We start from the raw sequence: 26,921 nt of genomic DNA on the forward strand, positions 1-26,921 counted from the left end.
CTCTCACAGTCCAAAGGTGTACCAGTTAGGTTAATTAGTCATTGTATATTGACCCATGATGTGTGTGTGTGTGTGTGTGTGTGTGTGTGTGTGTGCCCTTAACTCCTGGGACGCCGTCATGCCAAGCTTCTTGCACCGATCTTTTTGGTGATTACTCATCGTACCAGATGTCTTGGGCATCTGAAACCTAGCGGAGCCCATCCCTCTCCAGGCCGTGATTAAGCTAGTGTCAAATCGGTGAAAGGCCAGAAGGGTCTATTCTGCACTGCATCTCTAATAAATAATAAATTAATTAGATTAATAAGAAATTCTAACTTAAGGCCTTTGTGAAAAAAGATCACAATAGTGGAAAAATAAAAATTTATTGTGTTAAAAGTAGTGAACTGTGCATGAATTGAAATGATATTTGGTTTTTAAATATAAAATAGCACAACTGGCAACTTTTATTAAAACAAAAAATCTGTGTATACTTTGTAAAGACTGAGATGCAATGAACTGCTCGCTGTAACTCACAAACCCCTTGATGTACAGACCTGATGTTGCCACTGTTCACAGGACTACTGGCTGCAATCTAAACCACTTCATTAAACTAACGGTAGGCTGTATCTCCATGTACTGCTAGAAGTTAATGTCCCCACCTCTCTATGGCAGCTGAAGAGACCTCTTAAAAGTGCTGACCCATTTCCTTGCCAATCGAACAAGGAATTGCTATATGTAAAATATCCTAGTCATGTTTTAACAGCCCTAATGGGGAGCGAACCACAATAATGATTTCTTAAAGCAAAGACAACCAAATTTGATGACATTTTCTATGGCTTAGAAATTTGCATTAATGCCATTTAGAGCTTTTTTAGTGCACAAATTAGCTGAAGTGCAACATCTAGACATGAAAATGTTATTTACAGAGCTTCCCAATATTAATACCAATGGGGCAGCTTGGTTGAATTCTTGAGAAAGTTAATCCTTGTTTTATCTATAATAGATCTTGTTCAGAGGACCGCTTTAAAAAACTGACAGGGATTTTAAATCACAGTTAACTTTCCAATAGAATTCTGGCTCAAAATTGATCAACACCTGGTGTTTGCCTGACCTACCATACTTAAATTTCTTTTCATGTATTTCTTTAAATGGAAGGCAGTATTTTTTTTTATATAGACTAATGCACAGAATGGTTAAAATCTGGATTTGACCATCTGAAAGGGCATTTGAATCAGTGCTTCCAAAAAGGAATTAGGATGGGGCCTGAAATAAAACAGTTGGCAGAGCCGCAGTCAAAAGGGAGGGAATGTAATTTTATAAATTTAGCTCTGTAAGGATGCAAGGAGTAGACTGGCTACTGTGCACTCCTGTGCTCGAGTGATTCTGTAAGCAGGCAACGTGAGAGTTGTGGTAGATCTGATCAAATGGAGGCAAAGTTATATAATGCAAAAAAGAATTGTGGAAACGATGGCTTTGGTTCCACAACTGATAAGAAACCCTTATATGTACATATGTCCATCAGTGCCCGTCATCCGTTCACCAGCAGGGCTGACTGGGTACTCATCAAACTTTGGGATAAACCACTGACAGGTAATTTAAAAAATGCCACTCAGACATAAAACAGCCGTATAATTACATGGAATTACTTGTCTTGTGAATGACTAAACAAAAACATATTTAGTCTTAAGTGGTAAATTGTCCACAATGTGTATTCATACTGAATTTTAAAATGTTTGCATTGCTTAACTTTTAAATACATTTAGCTTAATATCATATAAATTCATACATTTTACTATGCCATTGGCTTGTGATTAATAGCACTAGATGAACAAAAAGATGATACCATTTGGAAAAGGAGTTTGTTTAAAATTTTTACATCTTACCACCAACAAAAAGCAAGCTTATAAAAGTAAATCATGTGAAGCACCCACCTTCAACATAGTTGTCTTCTGTGTGCAAAGGCAGGGAAGGAGAAAAAGGAAAAAGACTCATTAAGCAGCATGCAGATTGGAGTTTGCCTCTGCATGTTCTGATCATGCAAGGCATTAAACACAACATGCAAGTGTTCCATCAACACTGAACAGAAATAAGCGTGAAAGAAGCAGTGCTCTTTAAAAGTCAGCATACTTGGAAAAAATAAATAATATATAAAGGGAAGAAAGTGCAGTCTGCCTCTGAAGACTGAAGTGGGTAAATATTTTTTTAAACAGTCAGAAAAGCTGAATTAGAAACAACAGACATAAAATTATTACCCTTGCATTTCCCATTCGTAATTAAACTTTTAAGACAGATTGACAGGATTTTAAAATTACAATTTCTATAAACTTGAAAAGCAAAGAAGATACTAAAGCTAAACCAACAAAATATTCCATCAAATAAAGCAATTATGCAAATACTTATCTAAAAAAATTGCTTAATTTAGCAATATAGCAATTTTGTAAAAAATAGTCCATTGCACCACACATCATCTAAAACAAAAGATTAAATCACTTGCACAATAGTGTCTTAATGAAAGGCAGAAGTTTAATGACAATTTATTGAAATTTGTACTGCACTGATTCAAAAACCATAATAATAAGTTTGGTCTATAAATTTTATTAAATTACTGAACTAATGAGCTTGATTCATAATTCAATTTTTATGCCTATTACTCCTTAGCAAAATATTTATTTTAAAAAATAGACAATATTGAAAATGTTCAGGCCAATAGTAGTTTATCATAGTGGACTGGACTTCACAACTTCTATTGTAATCAATAACTTACTTTCTTTATGTTCTCACCCTTTAACTGCCTAAATTCACTCACTGACCACATTACATTGTTTACAGCTTAACTCCATAGTTAAAACAGGTTGCCCATATCAAACATATCCCCATCCCACCCTCTCTGCAGTTTTCCAAGCTTCCTTAGCCTCCCTTCCAGTTCTGACGTCGTCTCTTTAGCCTGAATTGCTGCCTATTTCCAGCACCTTCTGTTGTTAGTTTAGATTTCCTGCATTGCTGCTCTTTTCATTTTCAAGTATTTATTCGTCACTGTTCCATACATAATCCTTTATTACTCTATAAAGAGATAAAATGAAACAATCAAATAGCATTTAAACACCTCCCATTCTCTTTGCTCTACCATACCTTATACTCGATAAAACATGTTGCATCATGATTCTAACCGCAAACACACAAGTCTAGCATCTCATCTATCAAAATTTCATAAATTAAACAATTTTCAAAAAGTGTTTTTTAAATTATATAAGACATAAATCCTACAGAAGTGATATAATGTTCTAATAAAATAAGGCCTTAAGATCGTAAGATATAGGAGCAGAATTAGGCCATCTGGCCCATTCAGTCTGCTCCACCATTTCATCACACTGATCCATTTCCCTCTCAGCCCCAATCTTCTGCCTTCTCCCTATATTCTTGACTAAACAAGAATCAATCAACCTTTACTTTAAATAGACCCACAACATGTCTTAGGCTCCACAGTTACCAGTGGCAACAAATTCCACAGATTCACCACTCTCTGGCTAGATAAATTCCTCATCTCTGTTCTAAATGGATGCCCCCCTATTCTGAGGCTGTGTCCTCTGGCCCTACACTCCCCCACCATCCTCTCCTAATCTTCCCTTTCAATATTCAATAGATTTTAATGAGATCCCCCCTTCCGGATCCTTCTGAATTCCAGTGATTATAGGCCCGGAACCATCAAATGCTCCTCACATGATAAACCATTCAATCCCAGAATCATTTTTGTGAACTTCCTTTGAACCCTCTCCAATGAAAGCACATCCTTTCTTAGATAAGGGGCCCAAAACTGTTCACTGTGCTCCAAATGAGGCCTCACCAGTTCCTTATAGAACTTTAACATTACGTCCTTGCTCTTATATTCTAATCCTCTCGAAATGAATACTAACATTGCATTTGCCTTCCTCACCACTGGCTCAACCTGCACATTAACCTTTAGAGAATCCTGCGTGAGTCCCTTTGCACCTCAGATTTTTGAATTTTCTTTCCACTTCAAAAATAGTTTATGTTTTTAATTTCTTCTACCAGAGTGCATGACTACACACCTTGTGGCACTGTATTCCATTTGCCCATTCCTTCTGTAACCTCTCTGCTTTCTCAAAACTACCTGCACCTCTACATATCTTTGTCTAAAAATCTGTATCACCACAAAACCATTAATTCCTGCATCCACATCGTTGATATATAATGTAAAAAGAAGCAATCCCTACACAGACTCCTGTGGAACATAACACTCACATAACAGGCAACCAGAAAAGGCTCCTTTTATTCCCACTCTTTGCCTCCTGCCAATCAGTCACTGCTTTATCCTTGCTAGTATCTTTCCTGAAATACCATGGGCTCTTAACTTGTTAAACAGCCTCATATGTAGCAACTCATCCCAAAATGTAACATTATAATTAATGGACAGCAGCTCAGTACTTTTTCAAAATACTTCAAAATAAAGTACTGTTGCACCACCAAGTTATTTGCCTAATTTTTCCAGAAAACTGAAGCTCAAACATGTTCTCTGTTTGGTTAATTATATGGCATATAGAGTTATTATACACCAAAGGTATCATTTGCTTTTAGTTGTGCTGCAATTTACTTTTGCCATAAGTAATCCATATTTGATGCGCACTTCTGAAGTGGAACTCAGAATTTGAATCAAATTTATTATCACTGACCTGTCATGAAATGTATCGCTTTGTAGCAGTAGTACAGTGCATTACAAAAAATATGCTACACATTATAACAAGATTCCTGAGAGTATCCTTACACCATCCTGTTAGGTCACCATGCAACTTCATCAGTATCATTATTTAGTATTTTAAACCCAGTTAACTAATGAATGGATGCTGTATTTTTGAAGCATTGTTGAAAAAATCTCAGTTCTGCAGTAATTTTTCTTTAAAGATCCCATAGTTAAATGTATAACATAAAAAGCAAGTTTTGATTAAAACTATCTAAGAGCTACCAAAACTGCCACACCATCAAATAATTTGATTTGTAAAATGTCCTCCTTTATTCAATTTAATATTGTGCTTGAGTGTATGTAGCTGCAATGTGATTTTGTTATTTTTGGAATATATTCTGCAGGGGCAGTGGACAGTGTAAACATAATTAACTTAAATGGACTCTTAATATCAAATACCCAAGCAATAAGATATAATAGCTTACAGGATCCACCCAGATTATAACAGAGTTCTGTTCCTGTGAGCCTTTTGTAAACCAGGCAGTTCATAAATCAGAAATGTGGCCATATGTTGAGTTATCAACTGACAGAAGATGCCTGCAACCTGGAACAGCCAGCAAACTAAACCAGTCAGTCTCCCAAGTGCTTTAATGTATACACGCACAGCACATAAATTGGGCTTTTATAACCTGGGAAGGACCAAATAGTTGCTTGTTGCACCTTATTTGCCTGTCCTTAAATTTTTTTTTAAATAACTCTAGGTTCTTTAGTCTGTGATTTTAATCACTTATTATATTTCAAGAACTTGAACTATCCTATAAAGGTAATTTATTATCCTTAATTATCAAAATGCTGTCAGGATTTGGATTCATGATGCATTGCCTAGATCAAGATACAGAAGCTCCTGTGTCATCAGAATCAGGTTTATTATCACCAGCATGTGATGTGAAATTTGTTAATTTAGCAACAGCAGTTCAATGTAATACATAATCTAGCAGAGAGAGAGAAAAAAATAATAAATAAACAAGTAAATCAAATACGTATATTAAATAGATTTTAAAATTGTGCAAAAACAGAAATATTTTATATTTTAAAAAGTGAGGGAGTGTCCAAAGCTTCAATGTCCATTTAGGAATCCAATGGCAGAGGGGAAAAAGCTGTTCCTGAACTGCTGAGTGTGTGCCTTCAGTCTTCTGTATCTCCTACCTGATGGTAACAGTGAGAAAAGGGCATGCCCTGGGTGCTGGAGGTCCTTAATAATGGACGCTACCTTTCTGAGACACTGCTCCCTAAAGATGGCCTGAGTACTTTGTAGGCTAGTGCCCAAGATGGAGTTGATTAGATTTAAAACCTTCTGCAGCTTCTTTCGGTTACAGTGTCTCATCTGAGTTGAGCAGCAGGCTGGATCAAGGAAAAATCCACCTATCTACAATTCATTAAGGAATGCCCCATTAAGATGTTGAAAAGAAACAGCAAGGTTATCAGTGTTTAGCAATATTAATAAGTAAAATCAGAGAGCAACCTCATATCTTTACTTATACAGTTTAATTTGCAAATCATTAGGCTGCCGTGAATGATGCTCTCCTCCTCTGGTGTATTACTGAGAAATTTGGCTTAAAGATAATAGAATGGCATGAGCTTGTACTTAATGACATATACTCATAAAATGCATCATAAAATATTAGGATCCATTCAAACTTAAGTATAGTTTTAAACAACATTATTTTAAAATCACTGTAGATAATTTCACTGGCCTTGAAAAACCACACATGGGAAATCAGCTTGCTGAAAAGGAAGTGCAATTTTTTCTTCTTATGTACATTATCATTTTCTTTTAATACTCTTTCTTTCCCCATCATTTTGCATTCTTAACATGATCTAGCTTGTATTGTGAAAATATTTATACCTTGTGAATAGAACAAATTGTGGAGGCAAAGTATATCATGCTCCCGTAACTATGCAAGACCATTATAAATTGTCCAACAACTTTTTAGATTTCTAATTATAAAAAATTCCAGTGCAAAAAAAAAACACTGAGGGACTGTAAATTGTGTTGTACTAAATGACTGGGTCAGTATATTCACTGCTGACCATATAAATCAGGCTAGCATTCCTCATTAATGAATAATTTGAGAAATGATATTTGATTAGGCTTACATGTAGAGAAGCACAAATGACTTCAGGTCTGTCCCTCTCAGGCATTTTTCTCTCCTCATTTCTGAGTATGATATACATTACTAGCGACTGATGGCTATAAATAATCAATGTGTTTATCTCTAGCATTCTGCCAAGAGTAGAAGATGAAGTGAATTCCCCTTGGTCTTCTTTAACTTCACAAGTCTGCAATACTAAGCAGAGATGAAAATGGACAGGGTTATGTTATTATGCGAGGTGTTGGGAAGAAGGATGTTAGTGGTTGGTGGGGGAGGGAGCACAGGAAATGGGACAATGAAAATGAAAACTGAAAACAGAATAGAAGCATAACACAAGTAGATCCTTGAGCCTCTTTATATTCATGTGAGTAATCCATGCAAACTTCGCTCTCAGCTATCAAGGGAGTTCAAATTATGCATGTGTAAGTAAAATATTTGCATAAGATACAAGAGTATGGAAGAATAATGAGAAATTAAGAGTAATAGAAGCTGAGGTGAAAGTGCAGAAACTAGAAATAAAATTGTCCCAATTTCACTATTCATTTATTTTCATAGATGCCGCCTGACCTGCTGAGTTCCTACAACATTTTCTGTGTGTTTTAGGAGTAAACATCTAAACTGAAGATGTTACTCACCATGTTCCCAGGTATCAAATAACAAAGACATATAGATTAGCAATAAAAAAAATACTAGCTTTCAGAGATCAAATGAAACCAGTGCTTCCAAACTACCAAATGGAAGTTTAGACCTCAAGAAAAACTGTATCACTCTTCCTGTCAAGATGGTGGAGTTAGTGAAACCCAACGAACTGAGAACAGTCTGCTTGCCCCAGTACATCTTCAGACTATGTTGGCTGTTGATGCAAACAAAGCATTTCACAAGAGTTCCTCCTGTCCTTCCTACCATCCCATCAGCCTCTACATCCAACACATCATTCTCTGCAAATTCCACCATCTCCAAAGGGATCATAATGTTAAAGATATCTTTACCTACTCCCCCCACCTACTCACTTTTCAGAGTTCGCTCCCTCTATGATTCTCTTGAACTTTCATCTCTCCTCACTAATTTCCCTCCCAGCACTTATCTCTGCAAGTGACCGAAGTGCCACACCTGCCCATACACCTCCTCCCTTTCTTCCATTGAGGGCCCCAAACTGTCCTTCCAGATGAGACAACACTTCACAAATGAATCTGATGAAGTCCGCTATTGTGTCTGGTGCTCCTGATGCGGCCTCCTCAGGGCTGGTGAAAACCATTGTAATCCAGGGACACACTTCGTCGAGCACCTCCACTCCATCCACCACAAGCATAACTTCTTGGTGGCCAAGGTTACAGCCTCCTCTCTCCTCTCCTATCAGATTTCTTCTTCTCCAGCCATTAATCTTTCACACTTATCTGGCTTCACCCATCACCTTCTAGCTGGCCTCCTTCCCCTCCCACCACTGTTTTATTCTGGCATCTTACCCCTTCCTTCCCAGTCCTAAAGAAGTGTCTCAGCCCAAAATGTCAAATGTTTACTCATTTCCATGGATGCTGTCTGACCTGCTGAGTTCCTCCACCATTTTGTGTGTGTTGCAACACATTTCACTGTATGTTTCAATGTACAGGGTTCTGCAGTGCCTTTTTGAAATGCTACTTACGTGCTGGTCCCAGGACAGATTCTCTGATATAATCACAGCCAGGAACTTAAAGTTACTGACCCTTCCCACCTCCAATCCCGTAATAAGCACTGGCTCATGGAACCCCCAATTTCTTCCTCCTGTTGTCAATAATTGGCTTTTTGGTTTTGCTGACACCAAACGAGAGGTTGCTATTGTGGCACTACTCAACCAAATTTCAATCTCCCTCCAGTATGCTGTTTCAAAACCACCTTTGAGTCAGCATAGTGTTATCATAAATATGGCATTAGAGCTGTACTTAGCCTCACAGTCTTATGTATAAAGTGAGTGGGGGGGGAGGGGGCAAAGCATTCAGCCTTGTGGTACCTCTGTGCTAATAGTGATTGCGATGAAGATGATGTTGGCAATCTGTACTGACTAGGATCTGCAAGTGAGGAAATTGAGGATATACAAAGAGGTATCAAAGCTTAGGTCTTGTAGTTTATTGATTAGTTTTGAGGGGATAACAGTGTTGAACTACAACCTTTTTCACCAGAGAAGAGAAATTATAGAGACAAGGACACATTGAGAAAGGCAGAGAAGTGTACCCAGTATTGGTATTCTTCTTCCGACTTACGGCAAAATAATAAATCTAAGCTAGAGTCATTTTGCAAAGGTCTCTCTTTAAGAAGATGCACCCACATTTATACAGATTGATGTCAAAAAAGAATAATCAGAAATCACAGCACTGCAGTCAAACAATATTCTTCCAGGTTTTGTCTGTCACAACACAAAAATGTCGCTAGCAAAATCCTCTCGGGTAAGAGTCCTCAGGCTAGCATGACAACCCAATAAACATTTTTTTAAATTGAAAATTGACAGAAGGAAACAAATAGCTTTTGAGACCATTGGTTTTACCATAAAAAACAATGGCAAATAAAATGTGAAAGAATTGAGGAGACACCATTTTAGTTTGAATTGTGCATGGAAGTGTAAAATTACAGCTATTACAGCTCGGTGCTTTGGAGTTCAGAGTTCAGTCACTGCATCCCCTGTAAGGAGTCTCTGGTACTAAATGGCTACTTCTTTGCTTGTATATTTACAAACAGCTCTATTTTTATAACTGATGTCTCTTTCTTTCCTTCTGAAGGTTCTTTTGAAGACCCTGACCTGGATCACACTCTGATGTGGGTTCATTGCAGGATTGGGACCTGCTCTCAGGGCCTCACAACCAGCCGGTTTTTAATACCCCAAGGACACAACCTGGAAGGTGAGTGAGACTTCAGGGTTCCGGATTTTCATGGCTCTGGAGACGTGCTGATTCTAGGCCAGTGCCCCTGACTGAAGCGTCGCAGGAGAAAATGGAACAACAGTAGCAGCGGGTTAGCTGCTGGGGTTTGTGAGTCCAGAGAGCTGCACCTTTCCGGGGCTGACTCTCTGGGCGGAGAGCTCGGAAAAAGCGATGCAACAGGCTTTTAACACTGCAAATCTGCAAGTTGTCTGTTACGTCTCCCCACTTGCTGTGAAATGGGGATACCTCGTTTTCCCTTATTAGGGAGAGAGAGCCTGTGGTATGTCAAATTACCGGGTGAATGAGTGAAGACTGTCTTTATTGATGCTTGCAACACACTTTAGTGCCCGGTGGAGGGTGCTGATGTTTTCTGCTGGTGGGGGTGGGGGGGACCGTTGCCCTGCTGCTGCTTGTGCATGGGAGGGGGGAGCTGGGGGGGGGGGTGTTGAGGTTTTAATGTTAAATTGCCATTCATTCTTTGGGCCACTCCTCTGTTTCATGGATGTTTGCGAAGAAAAAGAATTTCAGGATATATATTGTATACATTTCTCTCACATTAAACGTACCTATTGAAACCCTCCCTGTGGAAATCATGTGCTTTCTCTGGGTTCTCCAGTTTCCTCCCAGTCTAAAGACATAATGAGAAGTCAATTGTTTAATGTAAATATTCCCATGATTAGAATTAGGTAAAGTTGGGGGTTTCTGGATGGGTTGCCTTGAAGGGCCTAAATTGTGCAGTATCACTAAATAAATAAATAAACAAACATAATCACGGTAGTAAACCAAAACAATCCCATTAGTGAAATCTGTTAAGAGAAGTGGTTTTCACAGCAGGAAATCACAGGGAATATCAACACAGAATTGAAGACAACATGAACAATGGATAATTGAACTAATACAGCATTTATGCCATCAATGATAATAACAGAAAAGTTTAACTTCAATATAAATATACAGTTAAATGGTCAGAATCACAAACACAAGATTGTGTGTTGCTTCAGTTAAATGGCCAGTATATTTATTTAGTGGAAATAAATGTAATGTCCATTTCAGGCAAAGATATTTACCCAAGTCCAACCAAGTAGCATTACTGAACTGTGAATGCTTGTTGTGATGATACTAATTGACCAACATTGATAGACCAAGGTTATCTTGGGAAATTAAAGCTGAGCTGGAAAGAAATCACACTTGAATAAACTGTTGGGAACGCATGCAGAAATATTTACAGATACCCAAACTGGTATAAAAATAACCAGAGTAGAAGCCAAACTACTATAACCCTTGACTGTGTTGAAGAAGGGGATGGAAATATGTTAGAAAAATGTGGCAAATGATGTCATTAAACCAAGAATTTGACAAAAAGGTATACTACTACCTCCTCCATATGATTATATGCTGAGCTGTAAGGAGCCAAAGTATTCACCAATCAAGATCTGTCATGTGCAAATGTACAGCTGAAAATGGATGAGTCAATAATATCTGACAATCAATACAATTATATACTTACTCTTCTACAGAATTGTATTATGACATGAAATTGTCACCAATAACCTTTCATACCACTTCAAAATGTATAGTGGTTAGCATGACTATTACTGTGCTGGAGTTGGAGTTGTAAGTTCAGCTCTGATGTAGTCAATAAGGAATTTGTATATTCTTCTTGTGAACCTGGGAGTTTCCTCTAAGTACTCCAGGTTCCCCCCTTGTTACAAAGACACAAAGTGTAGAGTAATTGGTTATTGTAACTTGTCCTGTTATACGACTTGGGGTAAATGGGGGGGGGGGGGTTGCTGGATGATGTGGCAGGTTGATCCAGAAGGTCCTGTCCTGCACTATATCAAGAAATAAATAAAATAAAAATGTAGAATCAAGATAGCACCTGATAAACACAAGGACCCCAAACAAGAATTGCTTCAAATATTAAAATGCTCATGCAATTAAGCAAACAAAATGTAAAGCTCAAGTGTGCATTTGTACAGAAAATGATGGATAATCTTGGGCTAAAAGTTGATGCAAACTGATTGCAATCAGCCAAAGAAAATGTAAGAACAATTGCAAAATCAAAGAAATGTAGAACTCAGATCTTTCTTAGGCATTACATCAGTAACAGAAGAAAGGTAAAGAATGGAATTGGCGGTAAGAACAAAGAAGATGCATAATTTCCTTACATTATTACCTTAAATGTTGAAATTTTAATGTGCGGTAATAAATTATGAAGTGGGACTATAATAAGTCTTGCAGTTAGTAATGATCCAGGAATGTTAATTTGAATTCTGTACAATGATGATGAGTGAAAAAAGCTCTTTTCAAATTAAGTAAGAGTCATTCAGAATTGCTTGAGGGTGGACAAGTGTTTCATCAATGTTGGAAAGAACATAAGCTGCTAAATTCCCAGGGCTAGATGAGATATATCTCAATATTGTTTTGGAAGTAAGGGAGGAAACAGTACCAGTCCAAATGGAGATTCTTGTATCAATGTTAGCCACAGGTGAAAGAATGCTTTTCTGATTGAAAGTCTATCACCAGTGGAGTAGCAGAATGATTTTTGCTGCAACACTTGTTATTTGTGGCATACATTGATGATATAGATGTGAATATTGGAAAGATGATCAATAGGTTTGCAGATGACATGAAAATTCATAATGCTATGGAAAGTGAGTAAGGTTATATACAGCTGAAGCAAGATATTGATCAGATGGAAATCTAGCTGAAATTTAATCCAACAAATGCAAGGTTATGCATTTTGTGAAGCTGAAAGAGGTAGGAAGTATAGGCCTTTAAGAAATTTTGACGAACAGAGGGACATGAGAATCCAAAAGTGGAAAGAGATTTGACAAGGTGGTGAAGGTGACATATGGAATACTAGCCTTTATATGTTGTGGCACAGAATATAAAACTTCACATAAAATGTAATACCACAACTTTACAAGACACTACTTAGGCTGCACGTTGAATATTGTGTGGGGTTGTGGTTGCCATATCTAAGCACCAGAGAATGCAGAAGAGGAGTTTCACCAGGATGTTGCATTGGACTGGAGGACTTAGATTCTGTGATAGATTTGATTGGCTAGGCTTATTTCCATGAATCAAAGGAGGAAGAGGGGTGACAAGATAAGAGACATACAAAATTATAAGAGTTATTGATTATCATCAAAATCATTTTTTTTCATGGTAGAGGTAACTTAAGCAAGAGGGCACAGGTCTAAGATTAAAGGTATCAGTATTCAACTTAAGGGGAGCTTCTTTTTTTTAAACAAAGAGTGGTTGATATCTAGTGAAGGAATAAAATCCCTACATTTAAGAGACAAAAGACCATAAGACATAGGAGCAGAATTAGCTCATCTGGCCCATCGAGTCTGTTCCACCATTCAATCATAGCTGATCCTTTTTTTTCCTGCTCTTCAATCCCAGTTCCTAGTCTTCTTCCCATAACCTTTGATGCCATGTCCAATCAAGAACCTATCAATCTCTGCCTTAAATACACCCAAAGACCTGGTCTCCACAGCTGCATGTGACAATAAATTCCACAAATTCACCACCCTTTGGTTAGATGCCTATACTGCATCTCTGTTTTGAAAGGGCACCCCTCTATCCTGAGGCTGTGCCCTCTTGTGCTAGACTCTCCCACCATGGGAAACATCCTTTTCACATCTACTCTGTTTAGGCCCTTCAACATTTGAAAGTTTGCAGGTCATCTGCAGGTGACATATGACCTATACTTCCTACCTCTTTCTACTTCACAAAATGTATAACCTTGCATTTGTTGGATTAAATTTCAGCTAGATTTCCATCTGATCAATATCTTGCTTCAGCTGTATATAACCTTACTCACTTTCCATAGCGTTATGAATTTTCATGCCATCTGCAAGAAGAAACACAACACGCTGCCTCAGCTGGGGCTCGAACTCACAACCTTCAGATCGCTAGTCCAACGCCTTAACCACTTGTCTACACACCACACTATGATTCATATTGTACAGGCTATAATACTTCCATAGAGAATTCAATCAACAGTGTCAATAATTGCTACAATAAGAAAGCAAAGATGAGCCACCATTTCTATGACTGCATAATCAAATATAGAAATTGAAAGAAATAGCATTTAGACATACAGAACAGCCAAGGCACACAAGGATGGAAGTAGTGCACATAGGCAAAATGTGGGGATCTCAATGAAACCTATTGCATATTGAAAGGCATAGAGGGACTGGATGTGGAGAGGATGTTTCCTGCAGTGAGTGAATCTAGGACCAGAGGGTGCAGTCTCAGCATAGAGTGATGTCTAGACAGCTGCAGAGGCCAAATCCATATGTATATTTAAAGCAAAAGTTGATAGTTATGGTGAAAAGGCAAGAGAATGGAGTTGAGAGGGATAATAAATCACCCATGCTGAAATGGTGGAGCAGACTCAATCAGACAAGCGGCCTAATTCTGCTCCTGTGTCCTATGGTCTTAAAAGGCTAGCAATGACATGGTGGGACAAAGGACCTACTTACTTTAAACTAAATTTGTAGATATGATATAAAAGTTATCATTTGAGAACTTAGACATTGGTGCAAAGGAGCAATCTTGACATTGAGGATATAAAACAATGATTTTTCAGTTGAAGGATAGAAAAGAAGATATTGCTCTGATGGAAGAAGGTGAAGAAACATAAGAAAGATAATCTGAATCAAAAACATGGTCTGATAAAAGTTTTAAGACATTCAATAACTATTAATCTAACAGCAAATGGTAAAAAGAATATATCAAATGGAGACACAGAGCACTGTACTAAGCCGATTGAAATGCTGGGTTTTGGAAGAATGGTTGAGTATTTAATATTCCGGATTCTGAGCATGAAGGTAATAGCTAAAAGATTTTTATCAGTCTGGATGACATTATATTCCTCTGGTCAGTAGTTAAGTACAATTGGAGAGACAAACTAACAATATAACCATATATCTTTCCCAGAAACAACACATTATTGTGTGAAGAGAATTCAGATGAACCAACATGCTCTAACATGTATTAACACAGAGAATACTATTCATTAATCAGAATCTACTTTCTCAGTCTTGGCTTCAAAAAAAAACTTGGTTTAGATAATGGTCATAATTGTTACTCGTCTTTATTTGAGCTCTACATGAAACAGAATGGTGCTAAACATATACTTATCTAACCAGATCATCCAGTGTCACAAGGTAAGGCCAAGAAAGCTGTAAAATTGTTGAAAAAGCACAAAAGAAATACGTGTTGAAGTTTAACAAAGAAATGTTAATTAACAAAACTTGTGAAGTACAGATCATAGCTATATTGCACAAGAAATTATGCTTTTGTTGAGCTACTAGTGATCGGTTATTGGTATCAGGTGATCAGCTGAAAGTCAAGGGTAAAGTCCTGAAGAGAGTCAAGTGAAAAGCTAAAAAGTAGGACTCAAGGGTAGAAATTGCTATATTGTTGCTTGTGCCACACAGCAGTGAGGATAAGAATGGAATGATTTGCAGATGAATGCTAGCTGAGGAATTGGTGCATGGCCAGATTTTCATATTTCTGGATCATTGGGAAAGGTATGACCTGTACAAAAAGGATGAGTTACGCCTGAACTCAGGGACCACCAATGTTAATGTGGGCAGATTTTCTAGAGTTTTTGGGGAGAGCTTAAACTAATTTGGCAGGGGTATGGAAACCAGAGTGATAGGGCTGAGGTAGTTGGTATAAAAGTAGATGCTGTGTGTAGAGAAACCGTGAGGAAGAACAAGCAAATAACAGTGCAAAACTGCGGTCACTGTGATGAGTTAAAGTGCAACATGGGGTAAAATTGATGAAAACAGGACTGAAGGTGCTATATTTGATTGTACGTAGTATACCAAATAAGATAGCTATCAAGAAGCGCAGTGAAAGATGTCATTGTGGACATCACTGAATCATGGCTGAAAGAACATCATCATTGGGAGCTTAACATGTAAATAAACACATTGTATCAAAAAGTACAGGCAGGGAGGCAGAGGGGGTGATGTGGCTCCATTCGTAAAAAATTAAATCAAATTGATAAAATGAGCTACATACAATCAGAAGATGTAGAATCTGGGTACAGTTAAGAAGCTGAAAGGGTAAAAGTGACGCAGATGGGAGTTATATGCAGGCCTCTGAATAGTATCCAAGATGTGGAATACAAATTACAACGGGAGATAGAAAAGGCACATAAAAAGGCCAGTGTTTCTATAGTCATGAGGGATTTCAATATGCAGGTAGATTGAGGAAAAGAAGTTGGTGCAGGATCCCAAGAGAGGGAATTTATAAAATGCCTACAAGATGGCTTTTTCGAGCAACTTATGGTTGAGCCCACTTGGAGAAAGAGAATCCTAGATTGGGTGTTCTGCAATGAACCAGAATTGATTAAAGAGCTTAAGGTAAAGGAACCTTTAGGAAGCATTGATCTTTATATAGCAGAACTCACCCCGCAGCTTGAGAAGGGGAAATAGTCAAATGTATCAGTATTACAGTGGTATAAAGAGAATTAAAGAGGCATGGGACTGAAGCTGGCCTTAGCTGATTAGAAAAGGACACTAGCAGGGATGGCGGCAGAACAGCAAAGTCTAGAGTTTCTGGGAGCAGATCAAAAAGCACAGGATAGATGCATCCCAAAGAAGTAATAGCATTCTAAGGAGAGGGTGATATGGCAGCGGTTGACAAGGGAAGTCAAAGACAGCATAAAAGCAAAAGAGGACATGTAATAAAACAAAAAAATAATGGGAATATAGAGCATTAGGAAGTTTTTGAAAAAGGGAAATAAAAAGCCATAAACAGATTAAATATGAAGGTAAGCTAGCCATTAATATAAAAGAGAATAGAAAATGTTTTTGAGGTATATAAAGAGTGAAAGAGAAACAGGAGTGGATATTGCATGGCTGGAAATGATGCTGAAGAGGCAGTAATGGTGGATAACAAAATAGTGAATGAACTTAAGTTCATCAGTCTTCACTGTAGAAGACACTAACAGTATAAGAGTGTCAGGAGACAGAATTGAGTGAAGTTGCTATTACTAAGAAGGCGCTTGGGATGCTGAAATATCTGAAGCTAGACAAGTCACCTGGATCAGACGGAAAACACTCAGTGTTCTAAAAGAGGTAGCTGAGGAGATTGTGGAGGCATTAGCAGTGATCTTTCAATAATCACTAGATTCTGGAATGGTTCCAGAAAACTGGAAAATTGCAAATATCACTCCACTCTTTAAGGAAGGGAAGCAGAAGAAAGGAAACTCTAGGCCAGTTATCCTGACTTCAGTGGTTGGGAAGATGTGGGGGGGTCTATAATTAATGATAAGTTATCAGGGTACTGGGACCATATTCTACAGAAGTCATGAAGCAAAGCAACTGAGGCAATACTGTTTAGTTAGTATTTTAATTCCACATAGTAATTCAAAGATTCAATAATGTTTTAGTTGACATAATTGTGAATGTAATAGATAGAAATCATCATTGCATAAACAAACTACTTAATGCTAGAAAGCGATACAGAGCCTATAAAAAGTATTTCCCCCAACCCTTGGAAGTTTTCATGTTATATTTTACCACATTGAATCACTGTGGAATTAACTTGTTTCTTTTTTGACAGTGATCAACAGAAGACTCTTTCATGTCAAAGTGAAAACAGATCTCTGCAAAGCGGACTAATCACAAATAAAAAACACAAAATTATTGATTGCATAAGTATTCAGTCCCTTTATTATGACACAACAAATCATCACTGGTGTTAGAATCACATAATAGGTTAAATGGAAATCACCTGTGTGCGGTCAAGGTGTTTCAATTGATTGTAGTAAAAATACGCCTGTAACTGAAAGGTCCAATTGCTAGTGAGCCAGTATTCTGGCAAAAACTACACCATGAAGACAAAAGAACACTCCAATCAACTGCACAGAATGGTTATTGAAAAGCACAAGTCAGTATGCAAGAACATTTCCAAGTCACTGAATATCCCTTGAAGTACAGTTAAGTCATTCATCAAGAAACAGAAAGAATATGGCACAGCTGTAAATCTGCCTACAGCAGGCCATACTCAAAAACTGAGTGAACAATGAAAAAAGGGGACTAGTGAGGAAGGCCACCAAGAGACCTATGACAACTCTATAGGAGTTGCAAGTTTCAGCGGCTGCAATGGGAGAGACTGTGCATGCAAATTTTTGCCAGGGTGTTTCAGCAGTCACACTTTATTGGAGAGTGGCAAAAAGAGAAAGCAACTATTGAATAAAAAAACTCATGAAATCTTGGCTAGAGTTTGCCAGAAGGCATGTGGGAGACATCTCTGAAGTCAGCTGGAAGAAGAGCTTTTTGGCTATCACACTAAAACCTATGTTTGGAGTAAGCCAAACACTGGACATCATCAAAACACACCATCCTTTCCATGAAGCATGGTGATGGCTGCATCATGTTGTGGGGATACATAAAGCCAATGCTACACAGGAATGGCTTAAAAACAACAAAGTTAACATCCTGGAATGGCCAACTCACAGATCAGATCTCAATCTAATTGAGAACTTGTGGCTGGATTTGAAAAGGACAGTTCACTTACAATCTCTGAGCAATCTGATAGAACCTGAGCAGTTCTGTAAAGAAGAATGAGAAGTGTCTAGATGTACAAATCTCGTAGAGACCTATCCACACAGACTGAAAGCTGTAATTGCTGCCAAAGGTGCATCTATTAAATACTGACTTGAAGGGGGTGAGTAATTATGCAACCAATTATTTTGCATTTAATAATTATAATAAATAAGATCAATTAGAAATTTGTCTTCACTTTGACACGAAAGAGTCTTTTCTGTTGATCAGTGTCAAAAAAGCCAAATTAACTCTGTTGTGATTCAACAATGGGTGTATAACAATAAAAAATGAAAACTTCCAAGAGGGGTGAATACTTTTGAAAGATACTGTATATACAAGGTAATGCCAAATAGTTCTATGTTTATGCATCTATTCTAGAAGTTGATCTAGTGGAAAATGAGAATGAAACAAGAGATTATTCCAAATTGAGAGACGATACAATATCATACACAAGTCAAGGAAGAAATAGATACCACCCATCGAACACAAGTTGCTTTGAGAAGATCAAAGCCACGAAAGAATGAATAAGCTAAATCTGTAAATTTTAGAATGTGAATCCAAATCTGACAGTTACTTTTCTACAGAGGAGAGAAGGCAAAGTGAATTTGTTATATTGCAAATGGCTCACAAAACAGCTATCATTTTGTTTTAAGGAGATCCAGACAGTCTGGCATCCAGTAGAGGTTTGTTCTTTCTGGATGCATTGTTGTCGAAAATGATGTTCAGATTAGGTTGATCAGGAAATTATCCTCTGTTATTTCAAGGTGCATAGAATAAACTCCTCAAATTTCTGGCTGACCATATGTTCTAATGAATTGATACAACACTGACTTTTATGACACAAAGAAAGATAAAGTATAAAAACAGATCTGTTGAAACTCAATGTTCCAGCATACCTCCACTTTGAGCAAAAAATTACATTCTTTGATTTGAAAGCTTTCTCTTTGTTTCTTCCTGTCTTATGTTCAACAAGTTACTGTAATTACAGTGAGAATCTCTGTTCATTCTGAAGCTTTTGAATCTTATTGCTTCAGAATGACCATCTTCCTTGGCAGCAATCACCATACTAAGTGTACCTTTTAAGAACATTACCAACTGCCTTCTGACAATAACTTATTTTCTATTTTTTTTCCTCAAATCTAAATAAAGTGAATTATTTTACCATCAAACTATGGGCAATGTCCTGAGATCCATCAAACTATGGGCAATGTCCTGAGATTCATCTTACAGGCAGCCACAAAACAAAGAAACCAATAGAAACCATTAAAAAAAATCAAACATGCAATGTACAGGAAGAAAAACAAATTATGTTAACAACAAAATTAAGGAAATAACATTTAAAACTGAAGTTCACTAAAGTCAGTCCACAGCCATGAAGCCAAGCTCTAAAGCACTATCAAAATTCTTTACTATTGATTGATACTGATCTCCTATCTCTAAATGCCACCCACATATAAAACAAACTTATAATGTACGATATTAAGATTATTTGATTCACCAAAATGGTATCTTCCAAAAACAGGAGTAAACCCAAAAGACAATGGTGGTGCTCTCATTAGCCTGAGCAATTTCACCATCAGAGGGACCCTAAAAAACCTCCAGTAAATGTTTTGCTTAGCAGTTAATTTGTCCAGAAGCACCTTTTTCCTAACGTGAGCAGTTGAAATGTTATGAGCACTCCACAATAAGTTTGGAGCTGCCTTATGAAATGTACTGATGTATCAAGTGGTCTATTAAATAATATCACAGAGCAAGACTCAATAGGTTGTGCTTCTTGTACTTTTGTTACTGCCAATTGACAAACATTTTTTGGAACCAGCAGCATCAAAATTTCTTAAATATTTGAACTATACATTCCAAAGCTTGCATCGTTAACAGTGAGTGATGTCAGGAAACCTTGGATATGGCAGCATGGACTTCCACTTTTGCTATGTTACCTAGAAATAATGACTAATAAAATTTATTTATTTAAAGGTACAATTTGATGTCAGAGAAATGTATACAATATACATCCTGGAATGCTTTTTCTTCGCAAACATCCACAAAAACAGAGGAGAGCCCCAAAGAATGAACGACAGTTCAATGTTAGAACCCCAAAGCCCCCCCCCCCCCCCAGCTCCCCTCCATTTCGTGCATAAGCGGCAGCAACAACTATCCCTCTCCCCCCTCTGGCAAAAAAAATGCATCAGCACCCGCCACTGAGCACTCAAGCAATACAATGTGGAATAGGTCCTCCGCCCCTCAAGCCACGCTGCCAGCAACCCACCAATTTAATCCAAGCCTAATCATGGGACAATTTACAATGACCAATTAACCTACTAACCGGTACATACTAGGACTGTTACAGGAAACTGGAGCATAGGGAGGAAACCCACACATTCAAAGGGAGGATGTTCCAACTCCATACAGATGATGTCAAAATGAACTATAAACTCCAATGCCCCAAGCTGTAATAGTGTCATGTTAACCACTACACTACCACAGCACCCATTGTGATTTACATCGATCGTGGATCATAATGTGCTGAGAAAAAGAAAAGTTTTATCCAATTTAACTACTAAACACAATTTCCTAATGAATACAAAGCTAAATGCTTACTGCACAGCAGCAATTAGAAATTTATTTGCTCAAAACAGCCATTAATCTTTCTGTTTTCTCATTCAAGCCTAAGCTCCTTCAATATCTGATTTTCATGATCAATATTGTCAAGACAAGCAATAACAAAGTAGATCATAATGCAAGTAACAATGCTATCAATATTTAATTTAATCGTAGGCTATTGTTAGAACATTCCCACAGGATGGAAGAAGAAACATGAGAGGACCTGGAATGCAATTGCTGTCATATATATTTACTCCCATTAGCTGGCCATCTACTGTTCAGTTAAAAATTTGCAAATACAATGCCTATCATCCATTATGATGGGAATAATCTCATTCTGTAGACATATAAACCCTATTTTTACTCATACATATCAAATGAAGAGCAAAAAGGGTACATAAAGATAAAGGGTATTCTGCTATTTTATGGTAAATTCAGTTCGATGGTCATTTGATAATTTTATACACCCAGCAGTTGGAAAGTGCATGACTGTTCTATTGGTATAATTCTGCCAACTAAATATAAATAATAACTGACTAAAATCTTATTTTTTAAATAAAATGTTAGTTCACAATAGTAGTTTCTTTTCTAATCAAGTTGCTAATAGGCTTAGCTTCATTTCACTGAGTGATTATAATGTGGTGCTTTGCAGGGTTCAGTGTTGGGGCTGCTTCCTTTCAAGTTATATGTCAGTGGTTTGGATGACAGAAGTGATGGCTTTTTGGGCCAAGTTTGCAGATAGGTGGAGAGGCGGATAGATTTCAGAAAGCTGGAAGTCTGCAGAAAGAATTATTGGGAGAACGGGCAAAGAAGTGGCGGATAGAATATAGTGTAGAGAAGTGTATGGTCCTGCACTTTGGTAGAAGGAAAAAAGTCACAGACTTTTTCTAAATGGGGTGAAATTCCAAAAATTAGAGGTACAAAGGGAATGTAAAGTCACTCTTCAGTTATCACTAAAGGTTAATTTGCAGGTTGAGTCAGTTTTAAGCAAGGCAAACGCAATATAAGTATTCATTTCAAGAGGACTATAATATAAAAGCAAAAATATAACGCTGAGGAATTCATAAGACCACACCTAGAGAACGGTGAGCAGTTTTGGATCACTTATCTCAGAAAATACAGTATGTGCTGGCATTGGAGAGGATCCCAGAAATGAAAGGGTTAACACATGAGCTACATTTGATGAGTCTGGGTGCATACTCACTGGATATTAGAAGAATGAGGGGGGGATGTTATTGAAGCCCATTAAATATTGAAAGGCCTAAACAGAGTGGATGTGGAAAAGATCTTTCCTACAGTGGGGAATCTGGGAGCAGACAGCACAGCTTTAGAATAGAGGGACTTCCATTTCAAACAGACGAGGAGGGATCTCTTCAGCTGGAGGGGAGTGAATCTGTGAAGTTCACTGCCACAGGCAGCTGTGGAGGCCAAGCCACTGAGTATACTTAAAGTGCAAGTCGATTAATCAGGGTGTCAAAGGTTATGGGGGAAGGAAAGTGTTGAGAATATTAATAAATTAGCCATGATTGAATGGTGAAGCAGACTCAAAGTCCTGAAAGGCCTAATTCTAACCCTATACATTATGGTTTTAACCTTTGAATTTCTCTACCGAGAAATGCCAATAATCAGAATTCGGAGAGGCTCCTTCTGATAAGATAGATTTACTCTTGCTTGAGATAGCCAAAGATATTGCGTCAGGATTGACCACTGGTAATGGCCAAATAATATTTATTAATTCTCTACCAGCCATAGCAACTGATGCTGTCTTGACATCCATATATTACCTGGCAGTTGCAGGGATGATGCTTCCACTGGTTGGTATAACCAGGACAATAACAAGCAATTAGTCATCTAAGCGACAGTTGAAGAGAAATTTTTTCATTCAAGAGTAGTGAATATTTTGGAACTCACTAACCAAGAGGGTGACCAGGAAGAGACTGATAAATTTTTAGATCTTAAGAGAATCAGGGGATATGGGGTTGTTAATGTTCGTGCAATTGAAAAATTACATTAATTAAAAGAAAGACATGGGAGACAAGAAATATGAGTGCTTTAGATATATTAGCGAGGTGCACATGTATTACGTGGTGATGTAATGACGTATGCCATTTTCATACTTTGTACATAAAACCATAATTAACTATTTAAACAACTGCTTAATTAAACAATGTATTTACTATATGACTCAAATATTAGAGAAATATTAAATACACAACTCTCTTCCTGGTTTAGCTATAAACTCTAACTCAATATAGAATTTCTTTCAACTTGTGTACATACAGTATATATGCAGTATATTATATAATACAACCTCTATATAGATATCCAAGATTCCTGAAATGTTGAACACACAAACTTCTCCCTACTTAGCTATAAACTCCAACTCAATAGAGGATGCATCTCAACTGTTGTATATACGCAGTATACTATATAATACAACTACTCTACAGACATCCACAACGTAGTAAATTTTAAACTGTCCCATTCGGGCCAAACGATTTAATCGCTGTGGAAGCTTTCTTGGTCTTGTGGTATAAAGTCTTTCCTGACAAAGGAGGTCACTCTGCTTGACAGGTGAGATTTGTGGCTTTGAGAACAACCTTTGGTTCTGGGGCCTCCTCTGTGGAGGCTGTAGGAGTTGAATATGAATCTGCACAAAATGATTCTGACAGCTTAGGATACCTTTCTCCCTTTCTCGACTTTTCTCTCTGGATCTATTTTAATCCTTCCATCTCTCCCAGTCTTGGCTTCTTTCTCTCTCTTTATCCCACTCTCAATCCCTTTCTCAATTGCGCTCTTTCCTTATCCTTGGCTTTCTCATGATTCCTATCACAGTCCCAATCTTGTTCTCACTTTCATTCCCATTCTCTTTTCACGCCTTTCTCTTTGTCGCTGTCATTTTATTTCCCTCCACCTTAAGAAATTAGGTTAATTTAGCCTCTTCCATTTCCATAGCACTTGTGCCATCCTCCTGTCTTTTCCTTTCTCTTCTTTCTGTGATGTGCATTTGGTTGACTGGAATATTCTCTTAATAGTTCTTCTATTGCTGTTTTTATGATCTGATCTCTCTTCTTGTTTCTTTATCCACAACAATCATCTGGTGAATCCTGTGTTTTCATATCTCCGTTAGCTCCTTTCTTTTTGACCATTCAGCTGGGCTTTGGTCTTTGCCTCTACTCCTACAAGCAGCTTTTTATCTCCCACTTGAAATTTGTGCAATAACCTTAATGCACTCAGAGTAGATTCTGGTTCTTTATACTCACAAAAGGCGAATGCTTGCAACTTTCCTGAAGCTCCTTGAACTCTCTTGCAGCGTAAAACACAGCCACATTTCACAAGTAACTGTCTAATTAACAGAGATAGTTTGCCCACAAAAATTGTTGTAAATGGACCATGGCTTTCATCACTTTCATGATTCCTCTGAGTAGCACAGTCCTTCCTTGGTCCAATATGCTTTCCAAGCACAGTTACGGAGGTTGGCACCAATACCCTTTTGCCCTCGGTTGAGCAACAGTACATGGTGCACCACATGGAGATAGCTGTGGATGGAACTCCAATCAAGCTGTAGTTGTCTCAGCCAATCAGGTCCACACAACACTGGCCCTCTTGGTTTTACAACAAACAAGCTCATTGTGGCTTGTCGATTGCTGTATTTCAGTTACAAAATGTCATTCCCACAGGAATTTTCTTTTCTCCAGTATAAATTCTTAGCTGAATAATGCAGTCTTTGTCTTAGTATCTTTAGAAAACCATTCAAACTCATTTTGTGGAATGACTGAAACAACTGAGCCAGTGCCCAATTCAATTTTAATTAATTTACCGTTCACTTCCAGTGTAAGCCATTTTGCTGGTCTATTGTTAGATTTCACATTAAGACTACTCAAGCTACCTAGTCCTATGTCACTCTTATAATTATCAGAATTTTCAACAACAGCATGCTCCTTCTGAAACTGCAACATGACTTTTAGCTTTTTCTCTTCCCTGCACGGTCAATTTATTTTTTATCTGCCTGACGTGCTCTTCATATGTGACCTACTTTTTTTGTATTTTCTACAGGTTTCACCTTTAACCCTACATTGGTCTAATATATGTGAGTCCCTGCCACAATAGTAACACAATTTGTTCAGGCAGGCCAGTTTCTGTTTTGACATTGCAATTTTGCTCATGCTCAATTTAATTACTGGCTGCAACTCAGTTGTGTCTGTCTGCTATTTCCATTGATACAGCTATTTCAACTGCTCTATTAAATGTAAGTTGTGCTTCAGTTGGGAGCTATTTTTGAATGCTTTTATGCAAGATTTCACAACTAAACGATCCCTCTATACATTATTAAGCCCATCAATGAATTGACAATGCTTAGACAATCTCTTTAATTAAGCTATGTATGCTGGAATGGATTCTCCTTCTTTTTGATTCCACTTACGAAACCTAAACCAATCTGCAATCAATACTGGTATTGTTTCTAAATGTTCCTGAATTACTCTCACAATATCAACAAAATTCATTTTAGCTGGCTTGGTTGGAGCAGTTAAACTTCAAAGCAAACTATATGCCTTTAAACCCAATGCACTCAGCAAAATCCCTACACGTTACTCACTGGCCATTTCACTTGTTTCAAAATACTGTTCAATTAGCTCTGTATACATATGCCAGTTACCAGTTGAGCAATCAAACACATCTATCTTTCTGACATGGTCAGCAATTTCTGCTCTTTTTATATGATTATTATCATCCGGTACTCACTGTTTATGAACCAGTGTATTCTTAGCTTTCATGCCTTTTTTAAAAAAAAAACTTGACTGTCTCTGCACATGCTGCACTGTTTTTTTTTACCTAAACATTGTTCATTTTAAAAATACTTCATTGTCACCATTATGTTTTGTACAATCAAAAATATTAAACTGATTAATGGAAAGACATAGTAGCAGAGAGATGAATGTACATTAGTTTTGTTATACTTTTAGTGAGGCATACATGTATCAATGTCATGGCATAATGACATATACCATTCATATATATATAAACCATTAAAAACCATAACCATAAACATAACTAAAACAATATATTTACAATATTACTCAAATATTAAATACACAACAGGGGTCAGTGCAAGAAAGGGGAACTGAGATAAAAGATTACCAGCTATCATTTTGATCAGCAGAGAAGGTACGCAAGAGAAAATTATTTTGTCCTGCTTCTGGTTCATTCACTTTAAAAATGTTTAGAGGCATGGATGAGGTGCAAATCTACAAAATTTTAGGCTACAAAAATATTGAATAGGACAATGCTCATCTCTCTGAAGATAAAAAAAAAATCCAAAAAACTTACCGAAGTCCTTTAAAAAAATTTGGAAGGATTTAAACATAGCAGGGATTAAAATGTTTCCACTTCATTTCAAAGAACATAAGACCAATCAGGGGATGTGGTCACAAGTCTAAGACTGGCAGATATTAATGCAATTCATAATTTGAAAGAAAGTCATTAAATATTGAATATAGAAATCAGTACCATAAGGACAAAGGTAATTTGGTCAAAATTAGAAGTGGAATATGCAGAAACTAGCATAGAACATAAAAAGTGACCAGAGTTAGTCCTAATTGCACATATAGCCTATTTCTGGTAGAAGTTATAATAAATACTCATTGATGAATCTGAGGATCTATTCTGTAACCTCCATTAAGGAAGATACAATCTAGCTCTGTTCCTGTTTTACAGGTCAACTGTTTAACAGAACCAAGAATATCATAAGTGAAATCTACAGTATATAATAATGTTAAGGAAAAGTACATGTGAACAAACATATAGACTGGAAGTTACCAAAATGCCTCGTGTATAAATTTCTGAAAACGAGATGTAAGCTATCTTGTCATTTTAAAGCCAATCCTAATAAAAAAAACCATTAAAACCTATCTTTTATATTCCTATTTTGGCAATTACTTTTGACAATACATTAGCAGTAATGTTGATACGCATAATGATGCTCACCCTGCAGAAGCTAAACACCATAACTTGTTGATAAACC

At 37.3% G+C, this 26,921-nt stretch overlaps 1 protein-coding gene across 12 annotated transcripts in view; it reads right to left on the reverse strand.

The window, feature by feature from the left end:
• The window catches only part of nrxn1a (neurexin 1a), a 1,527,797-nt gene that overhangs the window by 1,454,095 nt on the left and 46,781 nt on the right, over positions 1-26,921 (reverse strand). For 9 of the 12 annotated variants that reach the window (XM_059985909.1, XM_059985918.1, XM_059985912.1 and 6 more), the window contains one exon: positions 1,911-1,928. The exons of 2 other annotated variants lie outside the window; for them this stretch is intronic. In XM_059985909.1, the coding sequence (XP_059841892.1) occupies positions 1,911-1,928 (18 nt within the window). The remainder of the gene's footprint in view (positions 1-1,910; positions 1,929-26,921) is intronic. One more of the 12 variants, XM_059985919.1, reaches the window with a different exon arrangement.

This window comes from Hypanus sabinus, chromosome 12 (assembly GCF_030144855.1).
Source record: "Hypanus sabinus isolate sHypSab1 chromosome 12, sHypSab1.hap1, whole genome shotgun sequence".
NCBI classification, from domain to species: Eukaryota; Metazoa; Chordata; class Chondrichthyes; order Myliobatiformes; family Dasyatidae; genus Hypanus; species Hypanus sabinus.